Consider the following 17990-nt stretch of genomic DNA (forward strand, 5'->3'; position numbering starts at 1 on the left):
TCCAGCACCTCTTTTTCTAGAAAAAAAGCCCTGGACTTGGCTGCATTTTATCCTCAAGTAATAGATTCCTAAATGTGAAGGTCAGGGTAGAAAATCTCCATTGGCTTTAGTTGATTCTGGTTCAAATAATGCCAAAGCTGATAAAATATATGAAGATATAGAACTTAGTGTAATCCTTTTCCTCCTAGTTACAGGTAGGTAGCCATGTCGGTCTGCCATAGTTGAAACAAAATAAATACGGTACCTGAAGAATACCTGAAGAAGTGTGCATGCGCACGAAAGCTCATACCAATAAAAAACTTAGCTGGACTCAAAGGTGCTACCGGAAGGGGGGGGGGTTATTTCCCTTTCCTCCTGTCTCTGATCCCATTTCATTGTTGACAGACCCAACTCAGATCTTGTCGATCTAAAGGGTACCTTGAGCTCCCATCTCATCTTGCGTTATTGAACTATATCCCAGCATCATTGCAAGAAATACATTCTCTCCCCCCCCCCCAAGATACACAGATTGCATGCTTACTAAATGAATTATGCTACAGCGCTACTGTCAGGAAACACTATAAATCAAAAGGTTAAAAATGCAGCCTGCTGCAACACAATTGGATGTAATGCTGGGAAAGGGCAACAAAAGAAATGCATTTGTATCTTTTTCTCCTTTCCTTTCCTTGGTTCTGATGCTCATCATAACACCAATATGGGGATCCTGGGACATCAGCACATTATGCAACAATCCCCACCTCTCAATAAACATATTTTTTTGGAACCGAGCATGAAAAACCAAATATAAAATTAAGCAGGGGCTTTCTGCCACATCTACAATAACTATAAAACAATAGGCGACAATTTTTCAAACTCCTGATTAGTAAACATTTGCCTCAGGGTTAGGAGCATGTTTGAAAAGTTTCATCTGGTCACAACAGCTGGATAGTTTATACACCCACATTTCACAGCAGGCTGCTGGGGCGCAAAAGAAAATGTCTAGTGGATTAGCAACTCCATTGTAATATGATCTTACAATGATGACTAATAGCCTTATGAGCAGAGATCTTCCAACATTTTGCACTATTTGTGTAATTTGCTAAGCAAATTGATTTCGCATCAAGCCTGCAGATTTATCTGAAACAAATTCAAGTCTCCGACCCTATCTAATACTTTCTGTGTAACTGAAATAATGCATTTTGCTGCCTTGTTTTCAACCAACAGTTAGGGACCATAGGTTTCCAAGGCTCCAATCTGAATCATGCTTGGTAGGAAGTAAGTCTACTGAGCTCAATGAGAATCTAAACATTACCAGCTTTGGTAACCATAGCTAAGTAAAATCTATCATGATAATGAGGTTATTTTCACCTTGATATGATTCTTCCTTCTAGCCTTACTTAGCTGATGTCCTCCCCTTCCTCCTAGGCCTGAGAATGAGTAGATGGGAAGGCAATGTGCTTCTGCAAATTCCACACAGAGAGCCTCACTGTGTTTCTCTCCTGAAAAACTTATATGCATAATGTTGGAAGCCATACTGTACTGGGGAAAGTGTTGATTTTATTTCATTCATTTCCTTTCCACATTTCTCTACATTGATTCAAGTAATATTTCTAACTACCAAGCTGAATTATTATTTTTGAACAATTATATAACATCCTCTCTGTGGTATTCCCACTTACACCCCACTGTGGAAATATAACTTTAACATTTTATCTTTGGAAAGTAATTTGCTTTCTTTGCTCCCCCCCCCCCCCCCAGCCTTTATCATCTCTTCTTTTGGTTTTATGTTGCCTTGTTTTGGTCTGATCCTTTAGGGTCTGTCTGAGCACCCTATTTTAATTTAGTATCATGCAATGAAAAAAGCTTTGATTTAAGATTAAGGATATCCAAGCTGAAATATCAATTTAGCCATAATTTTCACAGAGCTGAACTAGGGAAAGTTATATGTCATGACAAAAAGGCATGTAAGTCAGAAAGCAGACCATGACAAATTCTGGGTTATTGACCTGATTTGTTAACTTAAATTACACCAAAGTTCCACAGTTGTATCCATCTAAATCTGAATGCTTCGAACAACTTCTGTGAGTGCAGGGTAACTTCCACTGTCTCCTTCCTCCACATATCCCAGCACTTTCATTAAATCTGTTCCAGCGGGTTACAGGAACCCCCAGAACGTATTTGGGGAGTGCATGGGGTTGAAGGAGGGGACATTCCATTGCTTTTATGGATGCTGTTCTGCATGCACAATGATTTAGTTGGATGCAGCCCTTTGGACATAATTGAGAACATTGGTTTAATGCAAGCAAGAATCTCAATGTGAAAGCTGGCATACAAGCAGAGAGGAGGGACAACAGAGAAGTAGGTGGTCATGATGTAAATCATAGTTTATGAAGCCAGGGACAAACATACAAATCCACCCGACAGCATTTATTTATGGAAGCCACTGCAAGAAAAGAATCTAAAGATTCTTTAAAAATGGCTTAAAGGCAGACAATTCAACTGCTGAAGCAAAGTGGGCTCCATATGGAGCTGTTCCTAGATAGCAGACAACATAGGAGCCATTTGTAGATCTCTCTGCTCCATGGAGCAGGAGCTGGTTAAAAATATAACTAACCAACAAATAAATGATAAAGAACACACAGGAACAGTTTGGGTGTCTTTCAAAAAAAGTGTGTGTGTGTGTGTGTGTGTGTGTGTGTGTTCATCTTGAATATGGCTTTTCTATACTCAGCAGTGCATCTTCACTCAATTAACTTTACAATCAATGATGGAAGTAAAAAGAACTTTTCTGTTTTGTAACACTAGGGAAATATTTTGTTCAGCTTGAAACCTAGTTGTATTTTATCTTATTTTCATGTTTTTAAACAGGTCACCACAAAAATATTATGAATGCATGCTGGCATTTTTATTTCATAGGCTTAATGTCAATATCAGAAAGAAAGCAAAGGTTTTTTAAAAATATAAACCCGTTTCATTTGGTCTAAATGAAAATATCCATTATCTGATGGTGATGTGTCTCATGACATGCAGAAGTTCTCTTTCAACACAGTGCAGTTGTTCACAATATGGGATGCTGTAAATCAAGATTGAATTTTTAACCTTACATTAAGATACCTTATGAAAAGAGAGGCTTCTATGTGCCTCCAATTGACCCTTTTAATACTCCAGAAGCATTTTCTCTATATAAAGAATAGCAATCTTGAGTGACTGAAATGTGTTTCCATAAGAATTTAACAAAAAGAAGCAGGCAAAAAAGATTATCTGCTTCTGTTGCTACAGTTCATTTTTGTATGTTCATTCTTATATTCAAACCAAAGTTTAGTTTTGAAATATTCAATAGAGGTTGTGTTAATATAACTAAGGATGATTTAGAAGGGGAAAGTTGGAAACATAATAACTACTCTGTATCAGATGGAGGTCAATCTAGTTCAGCATTCTGTTTCCAAGAGCAGTTAAAAGATCCTTGGAGGCTCATGAGAACGGAATTAAGATATATGGGATTTACTCTGTCATGGATGCTTTAGTTGAGATTCCTACAATGTAGGGGGTTGGACTAGATGACCCTTGGGGTACCTTCAAACTCTACAATTCTATAATTCTATACTGCATTTGAGCAAAAAGATTCCATTTTGACATCATGATTAGGAGCCCTTGATAGATCCATTAGATTAAATCATAGCATCCATAACATACTTCCCTGTAGCTTTCTTTATGGCCAGCCACCAGTTCTGGGGAGCACACATCTTGCATACCCTAACAAGTTTTCTTAAAATCTAAGTTATGAATAACAGCAACAATGGACCACCCACCTTAGTGTTAAGCACATTAGCCTCGTGGGAGCAAACCCAGGATCCTTGTAGCCCAATATTCTATTTCCAACCCTGGCCAACCACCAGGGCATAAAGGAAACAGCCCTCCAATTCTCTTTGCCCTTCACCTCTAGCAACTGATACTTGAGGAATAGTGCCTCTATAGGTTGCACTTGGCTATTGTTCTCTCTAAAAATAAACTGATGTGGTTTAGAGCCACAATGGGGTAACTGATAAATGAACTAATCCCAGTACCCAGAAGAACATAAAAACACAAAGGGAAGGGGAATAAAAAAAGCAAGAAAAAACATATAATGGAATGGAATGGAAAACTGGAATACCAGGAGGGGATAAACTGCCCTGCCTGAGCTGCTTACATGGCTGGCTGGAACTCTGAATGGGCCCATTCCTGTTAGGGAGTGAGGATATACTGTGACATTTCATTGCAGGTTCCACTTGTCATGACTGTTACCAACTGATGGAGCTGTCCTTCATGAATTTATTCAGTTCCCTTTTAAAGATGCAATCCTCAGGCAACAGTGGTGCTTGATGGAGTCACAACCAACACTGCATTCACAACACCTGGTGCTTATGCTGGTTGGCTGAGGGGTGGAAAAAGAATCCTTTCACGACTCTAGTTCACAAGCAAGAGACCTGGTTCAAGCTCATTGCCATGACACGACTGTAGCATACTCCACACAGAATTCAGCAGACCCTATGCTGGCCCAGTCCCATGGGCAGATGGCCACCTCCACAGAGGATCAGAGGGTCGAATAGTTCTGCCTGCCAGTGGTCATCACTACATCCTGCAATGTGTGAATAAGTACTTTCCCTTTTCTGTTATGAATCAACTGCCTACAACTTCACCAAGAAATCTTGAGTTCTAGTGTTACAAAAGAGAGATTAAAAATGGTCTCTGCTCACTTTGCTGCACACTCCCCCACCTCCAAGCTTCTAAAACATAAATGCTTAGCTTGTCCTCATAGGAAATGTTCTTCAACTCCTGGATTATTTTGACTGAAGCTAAAGATGCAAGTACCTGAGAGAGTATCAGCTGCCCATGAAAAGCCCGGACAAACTTCTTTAAAAAGCCAAAATACGCAGCTTCTCCAGCCTTCCCTACAAAAGAGCGCAGAAGGAAATAACCCTGGAAGAAGCAAACAAGACATACAAGATGTTATTCCTTTCTTATGTGTACAAAATACTGATTTGTCATATTGAGAGTACCGGTTTTAGCATTCTGACCTTCAGGTAATGAACCTGCATGAACACTTTTTCTGCATTCAGGCCATGTTTGATTACAGATGCTCCAGATTCACTTGCTTTGCCAGTGTTCTCTTTCTTGGGCCTAAAAGGGCACAAATAATTCAAGATCTGGATAAACAGATACATTGAGGATGTTAAAAATAGTCTCACAATTAAAACACTTAATTACAACGTTCTGTTTTAAGTCAGGCATTGTCTGCTATAGAGGAGGTTTCATACTTACTCAGGTAACTTCGTTCGTGGGAAAAGTAGTACAGCAATGCATTTTTCTAATGTAACTTTATATATGGCTACACAAACAGCTGAAGTTTAAACTAGTAGCCAATTCTAAGCTGGTGTGAAGCGACTTAACTCTTCTCCCAGACATGACATCATATCACATGGCATTCTGCTAAGACATGCTACACAGGCAGGAGTGACACACTATGCGCCAAGGGAAATTAGAAGAGATGGAGACACTTTAGATGGAGGGAAACGGGAAGGAAGGATATTGAATTCATTACATCCAGTAACGTATTTTGGCTGCTCTTACCTGAACATAGGCTTAGCAGCTCACAAGACTACACCTGGAAGGATGAATGGGCTCTTTCATCTATACGTTGAAAAAAGGACTTAAGCTTTCTTTTTATTTTTCTTTAGTTTGCAATTTTCCATGCACGTCAAAGAAAAGCAGCCAGAGTTTTTGAAAACAAAGCCTGAAACATTCAGCCCACTGAATTATCACCCATGAGGACAATATCCAGAACAAATTCAAACTGTGTGAATTTTTCATCAATGGATGTCCATTTCCAAATTTATGTCAGAAAACTATTGCTTACTAGTGCCTGACCTCTTTAGTTTAAATCACAGGGTGGGGAGGAGGGGCAGTGCAACCTTCTTCTCTACCCAGGTAGAGCCTGTTGTAACAGAGTAAGTAGCTAAGGGATGCTTGCACTAGCTATTTTTCCCAGGTTATGTCCAACAAAAGCTGGTGTTTATATTGTGGTGTGCTTTAGTGCATCTACATGAAACTGTTGACTGAGGTCATATGGAGACCTGGGGTGAGCAGAAGTACTAAATGAGTATCTGGGATCAGTAATAGAGTGGATAAGGACCAACAAACAACATAATCCCGACAAGATGAAGGTATTGTTGGTAGGTGGTACTCAGCCTGCTCTGGATAAGGTTGCAACTCCCCTTAAATATCAGATTCACAGCTCAGGAACTCTTTTAGCTCCTGCCTTGTGTATAAAATGTCTAAGTAGCACCTGTGGCAGGAATCAAATGAGGCTGGAGTGACAGAGAGAAAGCTTGGCCCCAGTAATCCATGTCCTTCTCCCTCGTATTAAGATCTTCATCTGAATACCTTTTTCAAGTCCCTCTGCCTTCAGAGAAGAAGCTGTTGGTGAGCCAAGATAAGAGTGTTTGTAGTGATGGCTTCTCATTTTCAGATGTATCCCCGGGGAGTCTGGCATGGCAGATTCTAGTGACTTTGTGGCACCAAGACATACCTTTTAATTTGCCCACACCTTTTATATTTTTTAAAAAATGCATTTGTTATTTTAACCTGTTGAAATATTAGCTTCCCATGTTTATATTTACGGCTCTACTATTTTTATGTAGTTTTAGTGTGTTTTTAAACTATTGTTAGCTGCTCTGATATGTTGCTGGTTAAATGTAATTTTATTATATACTTTAAGATAGGTTTTTTAAACAGTCTGTGTTGTAAAATTAATGCACTATAAAACCCATGTGATACCTTAGCAATTAAAGTAGGAAAGCTAATGTCCAGATAAGCCTCCTATCAGAGCAAGCCATGTTCACATTGGGGAAAAAAATTGGAACAAAACAAAATATGCAAAAAAAAAACAACAACCCAGCCACCCTGGCAATCAGCAGCTGCTTTGGCTGCAGCTAGTGATAAGGCTGTTTCCTCTATCTGCACCTATTGTCAAGCTACATACTTGCAAATGTATGACTTGTCTGATTTAGCTTATATACAATAACATGAATAAATATTAATGAAAGTAGCTTATAACACAACTATAGTTATGTGAGAACTTGATGTAGAGGGAAGGCTCAGATGGACACTGGGTTGGGCCACCGTGGAAGGCTTTTAGAAGTACATTTATTCCAGGAGCAGCTACTTTGCCAGAGGCATGTTTATTCAAATCTCTAATAAGCCACAAAGCTTACTTGATGATCTTGGGCGAGCCACTATCTCTTGGACTAACCTGCCCAACATGGGATTTTATAAATACAAAAGTGGGATGAGGGGGCAACCATGCACACTGTCTTAAAATCTTTGGAGAAACAGCAGGATAAAAGCTAAATAAGAAAAAGTTCAAGTGCACGTGGCATTGACTACTGGGTCTGTATCAGCCAGGAAAATATTCTGTATTAGGGTCAGTACTCTCTGTGTAGTGTTTAGCTTGCTGCATGAGGCCAGGGTTACAACAATCCAGTGAGTCCCCTGAACTGCATTACAAACTCTTTTTTCAGACTGGGATACTTTAAAAATTAACGTACAATGCAGCATAAGGTTTAATACTGTTTAAAAAAAGAAGATGCTGTGCTCTGCACATAGTTTTCCCACACATAGGTCCCTGGATTAGAAATTCAGGCTGCAATCCTGTGCATAGGATTACACATAAGTACATGGATAACACTATAAACAAGTCTCACTGAATTCCATGCATAACTATGCACAGGATTGGAGACATTTTATGAAACAACAAAACTGAAAGCTAACAGTCAACTCAACTTTTTGCCATACGACTTCATACACTGGAGTTTATACTTTACATTGTCTATAAACATAGTGTAAAATCTAGCTTAAAGGCTGTATTTAATTGTAAAATAATCAATTCAACATGTTTTAGTGTGCTTAGAACCAATGAATGAAATTCACATATAAAAAAGGAATATTAAACAAAAATAATGAAAATCATGATTAAAACAAAGAAGAATTTCCTCACTAAAACATGGCTTAAATTAATCCGCCCCATGCTTAAGTATTCTACACCCACAAGTCTATGGGGTGGTGTAGCCAAATATGATGTGGTAAGCAGATTGCTCTGCAGCCACAGACAAGCCAAATTTCAGGTTGCAAAAGATAGACTGATTCTATGATTGAGTGGATTAATTTCAAAGGGTTGACCACAAAAGTCACCTAGCCCTAGCTACTGCAGCATTTCTCAGAGGTAACCATCCAGCGACTGCTTGAAAACCTCTAAAGAGGGACAGTTCACCACCTTCTAAGGAAGTCTGTCCCACTGTCAACTCAAAATATCAGGAAGTCTCCCCAATGTTTAGCTGAAATCTCCTTTGAGTATAACCTGTGGGTTCATGTCCTATTCTCTAGGGCAGGGGTGGCAAACCTTCCTCTTTTTTGTCAAGGGCTCCATTCCTTCAGGGCAACCTGTCACTATGCCAGTGATGAATGGGGCTGAAGCCAGCGGGGTGAGGCTGGACACTGAAACAGACAGAATCACCCACTTCTCCTCCTATCCAACCAGCAGGTTGCCAGGGGAGGAAAATATCAGAAGTGAGAACTAATCACGAGTACCACTCTCTCGTCCATCTATTTTGGTTGCTCCCATTCCACTCCTACCTACCCTGACTTCTACCTCTGGGCTCCCCGCCCTCTGAGGTGGAATCTGCAAGGAACTCTTGGGTTTCAGGCTGCCCACTCTTGCTCTGGGATAAGCAGAAACAAATTTGCTCCATTATCTGACAGCCTCAAAACAAATTTGAAAATGGCTATCACATTATCTCTTCTTCAATAAACAGCTTATTTAATTATTTTTATTTTATCTTCTTCAGCCTAAATATACCCATTGCCTTCAACTTCATAGAACTTAGCCCCTCAACCATTTCTTTGGACATGTTCCATTGAGCAGTAATTTCTGAGAAAAGAATTTTATATTGGAATCAACATTTAAGACTTCCTCCTCATTTTTAAAAAAGTCAAGTGCAACCCTATGCATGTTGAATCAGAAGTACATTCCACTGAATTCAGTAAAGCTCACTCTTGGGACTGTGCATAGGATTGCAACCTAGGTTGTTTTTCCTTTCCTCTCTCCAACCTCAACCCATTTGATTTTGTCCAGTCTTCTCTTTCTACATTTCAGCTGGTGAGGTTCATCTGACAGCAACACTTAACCCAGCCTTCTGTATTATTGGCCTGCTCCTGTGGAGTGTTCCTCCAGTTGGGGCTGAGCAGACACCTTCTGTTCTAATTTGCAAACCTTTGCCATATACTTCTATTTGCCATCAGGATTATGCAGACAATTAAATAAAAACTTTTTCCGTAATAGTGAGCTGTTTTAATTTTTGTATTGTATTTTAAGTGTTGTAAACCGCTTTGGTATTTTTTGATGAAACTGTGGTACACAAATATTCTAATTAATATGTGAATTTGCTTTACAAACCCTTTGGAAGATGTAATAATTTAATCAGAACACTCCAATATCCTTCTTTTGGAGAGGGAAAATGTGATAAGGAGAGAAGAAACAATAAGTGAGCAGCCTTTTCTGTACCTTAACACTTGCAGATCTCCTTCAGAGTTCTGCACCTCATCTCTAAGGCGTTGCCAGCGCAGTAGAGCTTTCAGATCTTGCTGCTCTTTTGCTTCATCAGCTGACAGCTACTTGGGACACAAATATTCAGTTTATTGTTAGAGGTTTCTTCAATTTCTCAGTAATTTTTAATGGAAATCACATCAGCTTAGAGAAAGCCCTGTCACCCTTTAGAGAAGGCAAGAGCAGCAAAGGCAAGCACCACCTTCCATTCTGGCACTTAACCTGTCTCCTACTACCGTGACCAATAAAAATTATTATTACTATATGTTTTGTTTTGGGAGTTCTCCTGACCCCCACATAGACAATTTCAGGTAGCGTAGGGTGTGCAGGGGAGGAAGAGCAGAGGCAGAAATCCTCTTGCATAAACAGAAATCTTTCACAGATGGGGTACATTAGGTGAATTCCACCCATAGAAAGCTGCTTTATACCAAGGCAGACCACTAGACCATCTAGCTCAGTACTGACTGGCAGTGGCTCTCCAGGTTTTCAGTCAGAGAACATTTCCAGTCCCAATTAAATACGTCAAGGATTGAACCAGAGGCCTTCTGCATGCAAAGCAGTTGCTCTATCACCGAGCTATGCCCTTATCCAAACGCTGTGTAGAAGAGAGGAACTACTGTATATACTTGAGTATAAGCCTAGTTTTTCAGCAGATTTTTTGTGCTGAAAAAGCTGCCCTCGGCTTATACTCGAGTGAGGGGGCGGGGGGGTGGCGAGAAAGAAGCCCTTTCTCTCCGCTCGTGCCGCCACCCACTCTCCCCAGTCAACCATTCCTTAAGAAGCGTACAAGAACGGCGGTTCTTTACTCTCCCCAGGCAGCTTGTTCCATTCCTGAACTGCTCGCATAAATGCAAACTTGGCAAAGGAGGAAGAGGAAGGAGCAGCCCAAAGGGCTGCTTTCGGGCTGCTCGTTCCTCCTCCTCCTCCACAGCGGCAAAGGTGAACCGGCTTATACTCGAGTCAATAAGCTTTCCCAGGTTTTGTAGGAAAATTAGGTGCCTCGGTTTATATTCGGGTCGGCTTATACTCGGGTATATACGGTATATGGTATGTGTGCAATGGAAAGCACTTCTAAGCATGCATCAATACATTATTTGCTAGCGGTGGCAGCCCCTTGGACTTCTGTGGGTGCTACTCCAGAGGGTCCCTTCACCTTCTATGTGGCATGGTGGCATACAGCTCAAATGGGGGAGTTGAACCACTAGGTCAAAGGAATAAAACAGTGGAACTGGGCACTGGTTTTTTTGCCATTTGTGTTTTTTTCTGCAAGATGGTGGCCATGACCTAAGGCTTTAAAGCATAAATTACACCAGCATTGAACAGATTGCAAAAAAAGGTTCTCAGTGGAGCTGTTATTTGGCTAAAGACATCTTAGTCAATTAATTCTTATGAGATTTAATCCATTAATTAATCAATTCAATTTGAATATGAGTGCTGAAGTGAGAAGCACCAATTATTTGTTTTTTATATATTCACACATGTCATCATAGGTATCATCTTAAAAGAGGCAAACACCCTGTGTGTGTAAGGAGAAATGCATTCTTGTTCGTATAATTTCATATCTCATATATTCTTGTATTAGAAATCATCATGTAAAGAAACATCTGTCCAATTAATCTGTGAGACATTTTATTGATTACATATTTTAATCAATCAATCAAATAAATTATTGATTAAATACTGAGTTAAACATTGGAGTCCTTGCCTGCACAGGCCTGCACAGTTAGCAAGGAGCTAGACAGATCAATGGTCTGACAGTATAGGACAGCCTTACATGTTCCCACCCTATGAAGTGCGGTTCTCTTACTCCTACATAACATGTTAAAGAATATGAACACCAGACTGGAAAAAAAATAACTGAATCTTCAGTTAAGACAGTTGACATATTATTTCAGTATAATAATACTGCTAGTCACAACCTTGAAAGTCAGAATATTTTTTGCCCTAAATCTTTCTGTCTTCTCTTTGATAATATACCTGTCCCACAACCCACAAGAATAATTACAGTGTTGTCTTGAAGAATGAATTATATACCAATTTACCAGTTCACCAGCGAACAACTGATTTTCTACTTATGATAAAGAATGTTTTCACACCTTTATTTATACTTCACCTGCATCTACATAGCTAAATTAGTGCATAACAAACATTACCAATGCATTAGAGATAAAGGGGAGAACAGAAACATTTGATAGTGTTGCAAATTATTTCAGGTACCACCAATTACAATTTCATCTAACAGATTTCTCTATACATGCAAGTTAATCAAGCTAAGCTCATGGCCAAGGGCATGATAAATTTAAGGAGATTAGATAAGACATTACCTAAGACAGTTGCAAACAGATTTCTCCTGCTCAGAGGCAGTATACCTCTAGTAAACAGGTATACTGCCTCTGAGCAGGAGGAATTCCGAGGGCGTAAGGTTTTCCCTACTACCCTATTAGTGAAATTCCCTGGGGTATGGACAGCTGCTGTCAGAAATAGTCACAGTGCTGGACTAGATAAATGTTTGTTCTGATCCAGCATAGCAATACTTATATCCTTAAACAGGGAGTCTATTTGCTCTTATTGTAAATGTGTAAACTGAAGGTTATCCTTATTTCTACATTATGAAAACGACTATTTGAGCCATACCTGTTGTGCAGCTGACCAAAATGCATCTTCTAGGTGAGTGGCAAATCCTTCACTTAGCCACTCTTCAGTCCAGTCACGTGCACCAATAGCCAAGCCAAACCAGGCATGAGCAATTTCATGGCACAGGCGTGTTCCACAGAGATGGTTCCCTCCAGATAATGTGCTCTGTGACATGAAGATGATGTGTGGGCTGCATAATATGAATGAAGGACAAAATACATTATGAACCTGTTACAGCATGCATTGCCTGGCTATAGCAATATGTAGACTTTATTAGCCTTGTCAGCCTGTTATTACTGTATGCATGCTATGTCATGACAGTTAGTTTATAGCTCAGACATTTTTAGGAATTAGGTTGCACTTTATTGTTTTCTGGCAGAGATTCAAGCTAAATATTCTGCCAAGCATTTGTTTCACATTCAACCATCAAACAGCTATTACCTGTAATAAGTAACTTAAACCAAAGTTTTATATTTTTCAAATTACAAGGCTGATTTATTTCAGTGGAAGCATTTATGCCTAAGCCAAGATAATAAAAGAAGGGCAGGTGTGAATACAGACCATAGGTATTTTCGGCTAAATGATCAAAGCAACCAGGGAAAACAAAGAAAGAGGAAAAAAGAGAGAGAAAGGCTCGCGTTCAAAAAGGAACATTGTAAATGTTGAAAACTCTAAGCTATTAGGACAAAAAGTGTGGGAATGTGTGCACCTAATGAAGCTAAAATAGGCATTGGTGTGGAGGGGGGTGTCTGTTGTCAAGTTGTCGATGTGTGGGTTCTTAGATCTGTACAGCATTCTACGTGCAAAAGTAGGTGTCAATTCCTGAGTGCACATGGATTTTGTTCTAACATGTTACAGAAATTGGGGTAGGGGAGCAGCTATAGCAAAGTACCCTGTTTCTCCTAAAATAAGACATAGCCATAAAATAAGCCATAGCAGGATTTCTATGCATTTGCGAAATATAAGCCGTTCCCCAAAAATAAGCCATACCCCGAAAATAAGCCATAGTGACGTGGTACCTCCCATTAAAACAGCCTGGGGAGGCGTGGCTATGCAGCGTACCAATGCGACACGGTTAAAATAAGACATCCCCTGAAAATAAGCCATACTGTGTTTTTTGAGCAAAAAAATAATAAGACGGTGTCTTATTTTAGGAGAAACACAGTACCACAGGAAAAATGAACAAATGATCCCTGTTCCAGGCTATGGGCTTCTCTCTGGGATAAAATTAATATGGCCATTTCTATAAACCACCCAATGCCTCCTTTTGCATGATACATGTTTTGGGGATTAAGACTTTGGATAACCAAAGAAACGTCATAGGCAATTCTGCAAAATATCTGAGGAGGACTGTGGAAATGGCAGTTCAAATACAGAAAGGTTGCCTACAACTAAGTTAATATTATAAAAATAAAAAAATTCCTTCCAGAAGAAGTGTGCATGCACACAAAAGCTCATACCAAGAACAAACTTAGTTGTTCTCTAAGGTGCTACTGGAAGGAAATTTTTTGTTTTTTATTTTGTTTCTATGGCAGACCAACACGGCTACCTACCTGTAAGTTAATATTATTTATTGTTGCATCTGTGACTTTTTTCTTCTCTTAAAAACCTCAATTCCAATAACAATGAACCTCAATTCCAATAACAATGAACATGTCTTCCCCATTTCAGCTTCTATCAGGACCTACGGTACTAAAATGGCTGATCAGCTATGCGTATGTGAACACAGAGGATTTCATTTTTGTTACACATGCAACTTTTCTTGTGTTGCTTAATGAAGTCATTGCTTTGCCACTTTCCAATATCTAATACAAGTCAGTATATGGAGTTGAATAAATAATATAGCTAGCTGGAATTTGTAAACCATGGACTTTTTTCACACTCTGAAATACATTTCAGATTCTTTTAAAATCATACTAATGAAATGCAACACTTAAAAGCAGGACCAAATTGCTGGTATACCATTTCCATCAAAGACAACTGAATAGTGAGTTTGCTTTCCAGGATTTGGGGTGTAAAGGGCAGATAAATCTTCAGGGGGGAAACAACTAAAACTTGTTGCATTATTTACACGTTGTTCCTATCCAGGATGTTATTTCCAAACACCACCTAGTCAATGTTATATAACTCTGATTTATTTTAATCAGTACATTTATTCTACAATGGGATTATTACATTAAAGTTGCACGCATGGCAGATCTTCTTTGCTCACATGAAAATGATTGAAAATGCACTTCTTGACTGAAACCACACCAGCAAAATTTTCAATACAAAACCAGGACTAGCAGAGTGCTATAATTCTTCAATTCACAAGTCAGGGCTGGAGATAAGCCAAAATATTTCATAAAGTGAGGTTGACCTTAACCTGCCTTGTGTTCTCTCAGCTGCAAGAGAGCAGGTTCTTTCCCAAAGTGGCCCCAAGATTCTGGATTGCACTTCCCAGTGAAGAACAACTGCAAATTGGACTGAAACTACAAGGAAGTTTCAAAGTACAAAGCTAACACAGCCTTTGCACAAGAATTCACTTTAATAACAATAAACTCCTTTCCCAACATCCTAACACATGCAGAGCAGGAAATTAATCGCTAGGTTACCACAAGAACATACTGTGCACATCTTTGCTGAGCTATAGTGAAACAACTATAAAAGCTTCTTTTTTTGACAAGCTTACAAGAAAATTTGAAGGAAGCATGTAATTTTATTGCTTCTATGATATACTGATATATGGTTGCATTATTAAATTTGTATACAGCCTTCTATCCAAAGATCACAATTTGGTTCACATACAAAAATGAGAATACAAAATAGAACACGTGAAGAGTGGTGGACATGGGCCAGGAAGATCTGGGTTAAAATACCTGCACATCAGTTAAGGTCACAGGGTGGTAGAAGCCACTTTCTCTTACCTACACTGCTTCAAAAGGTTGTTATGAGAATAAAATTTCATAAGCTTGTGTATGACATGGTGTTCTTTTGTAAGTTTTATTCCTATCCCGAAGTTTTTCTCAACTTATTCTCCACTGATAGTCAGTCAGCATGACAACCACCTTCCTGAATACAGCTAAACACATTCAGCAGTCAAAATGGAAGTCATATGCCCTGCCATTATGACATTTTAACTAAAGGAGTTCCGACATCACAGGACACATGTTTTCTGCTCCTTAAATGTATCTTATCGAGTGGCATCTTACATCAAGTAGCTGCTTCTTCACCTAGCTATGTTTTATTATTTATTTTATTGCATTTTTACCCCACCTTTTTGTCCAAAGAGTTTTAGGAGGCATACATTGTTCTCCCCACCCCACCCCCATTTAATTCCCACTGCAAACCTGTGAGGTGAGTTAGGCTGAGAGTAGCAGTGTCTGGCCCAAGGTCACCCAGTATGCTTCATGGCTGAGGGGGGATTGAACCCTGGTCTCCCAGATCCTAGTCCAACACTCTAACCACCCTGGCTCTCATGTTTTACAAAGCTGTCCCTGCCGTTTGATGTAACATAATGCACACAGGTCAGCTCAAAAACTATATAGCTAAAAGGGGCATGGCATATCAAGGGCTACACCTTTATTATGGCATAACTGAAAATGTAAAGTCTTCTTCCCATGTGTGTAAAGTGCAGATATGGCCTGAAGACAGTTTCAAGATGTACTAATCCATGTTCCAAAGAACCTCTATTATGTAGCCCAACCCTTCCCTCAAAAATGTATGAACACCCACACTTCTCTTGAAAGAAGTTTATCTGTCTGGATCTGTCTTCAGAGCTGTGTTTTTAAAAGAGTGGTTTCTGCTGGAGGAAAAACACACTCGCACATTTATAAGTAACCGTCTTAAAATGAAAATTCAGAAAAGCAGGTCAAATGGAGTTAAATCAGCTAATATCACAAAAGATACCACAAGACACTGAAGCCCTAGCAAAGAAAGAGAGTCACTGAGAACAAAGAGCAAGAATAAACAGCACCTCCCCAAACCTCCACCCAAACCAAATCAAATTATTAAGAACGAAAAAGGCAGTGGGGGGGAAAGCACAGAAGCTACAGTACATAATGAGACACTCCCTTTTATTACAAAGCCCCCATTGAGAAGAAATAACTGTGCAACTTGGGGGTACAGTTTTGGTCATTTTTAAGTAAATGACCCCCTAACTGTGGTGTATGCAATGCTACAAAGAAAGAGCCTAGAAATGTACCAAGTAAATAACATTCCAGACATACTGCTGGCAGCCTTTTGGCCATTTGGCTGAAACAAAACAAAAGTAACTTCAGGCCTTATAAACAGACACACAGAAGGGGTTTGCATTTTAAGCATCTGTTGTATTTATATGAAGAAATAAGGCAGAGATTGTGTTTTCAAGTACCTATTTTTTATTCACTCACTTAAGTAATAGAAAGGTCACATACTGAAAAATGTCCCTCTTATGAGAAGGCGAAAGAAACAAGATTGCATGCATGTACATAAACATATGTGAACTGCACTGCAAGCAGGTCAGCAGGAACAGAATTTCATTTTAAAGCACTTCCTTTGGGGTTTGGAAAGGATTACTTGGGCTTTATTCCCACTCAAGCCTCAAAAGTTCCTTTTTATTTCTCACACCAAAGGCATGTAGGTTGCCTCTCCAGCCCAATATCCTCAGCCGCTTATCAAAGACACTTCTGAATTAGGTGTCACTACAGGGCAGCAGAAGGTAATTGTTAACTTTGACACAAATTGTCTAAAGAGCTGGGCATATTAGTTCTATATTACTTCCAGTGCCAATTGTTCTTGGCAAGGATCCTGAATGGCCTGGTGCGATTTCACACTCAGGACACAAAAGACCCACATAACAAACTTTGCTGCCTCGGTAGAGCTTTTGATTTTGAGGGGTTCATGTGCATGCATATTTTTAACTGCAGTCCATGTGGGCTTCCTTTTGGTCATTGCTTTTTATGTTTAGTTATAGATACTAGATAGAATCCAATTGGTGTTGCTTCACTGATGGAACGCATCCATCAGCTGAAGCAGGAAAGGGAGTTTGGGATAATTCTTTCCCAAGCATCCCCCCCCCAACTCTCTTGCACAGAGCAAAAGGAATCACCCAGAGTTACCTTTTCCAGATACTCTGATGAATGTGTTTGATCAGCAGATCAAACCCCATTGGATTCTATCCATTATATTTTATTATCACTCCTTTTCATTATGACTTTAAAAAAAAGCTTGCTTCTTGCTAAGTCTGACCATCCTAACACCACTTTTCAACCCCCCCTTCTTCTTCTTCTCTAAATTTATATACAGCCATATACCCAGAGGTCTCAGGGCGGTATACATATAAACATCAAGTCTCCGCTCCATCCTGGGAGTTCACATCACCATACTAATAATTTAATACATACTTTGAAATTAAGAAAAAAAATACTACTTAAAGAAATCTCAAATGCTTGGTTTTAAAGATAGCTAGCATGTAAAACAGAAATAGATTAGGAAACCCTGTGAAGTTAAGTTGCCTTCTAAAATAACTGCAGTAGTACCAGTTACAGGTAGGTAGTCGTGTTGGTCTGCCATAGTCAAAACAAAATAAAAAATTAAAAAATTCCTTCCAGTAGCACCTTAGACACCAACTAAGTTTGTTCTTGGTATGAGCTTTTATTTTGTTTTTGTGTAGTAGTATTAGTATTAGTATTAGTAGTAGTAGTAGTTTATTTATACCCTGCTCATCCGGATGAGTTTCCCCAGCCACTCTGGGAGGCTCCCAATAGAATATTAAAAATAT

General features: G+C 39.3%; 1 protein-coding gene across 1 annotated transcript in view; it reads right to left on the bottom strand.

The window, feature by feature from the left end:
• AOPEP (aminopeptidase O (putative)) overlaps positions 1-17990 on the bottom strand; it is a 171106-nt gene that overhangs the window by 103334 nt on the left and 49782 nt on the right. The window contains exons 5-9 of the mRNA XM_033164197.1: positions 12251-12440; positions 9575-9681; positions 5034-5136; positions 4828-4935; positions 2472-2514 (exon numbers count right to left, since the gene is read on the bottom strand). Of these exons, the coding sequence (XP_033020088.1) occupies positions 2472-2514; positions 4828-4935; positions 5034-5136; positions 9575-9681; positions 12251-12440 (551 nt within the window). The remainder of the gene's footprint in view (positions 1-2471; positions 2515-4827; positions 4936-5033; positions 5137-9574; positions 9682-12250; positions 12441-17990) is intronic.

Source organism: Lacerta agilis, chromosome 11, assembly GCF_009819535.1.
Source record: "Lacerta agilis isolate rLacAgi1 chromosome 11, rLacAgi1.pri, whole genome shotgun sequence".
Classification (NCBI taxonomy): Eukaryota; Metazoa; Chordata; class Lepidosauria; order Squamata; family Lacertidae; genus Lacerta; species Lacerta agilis.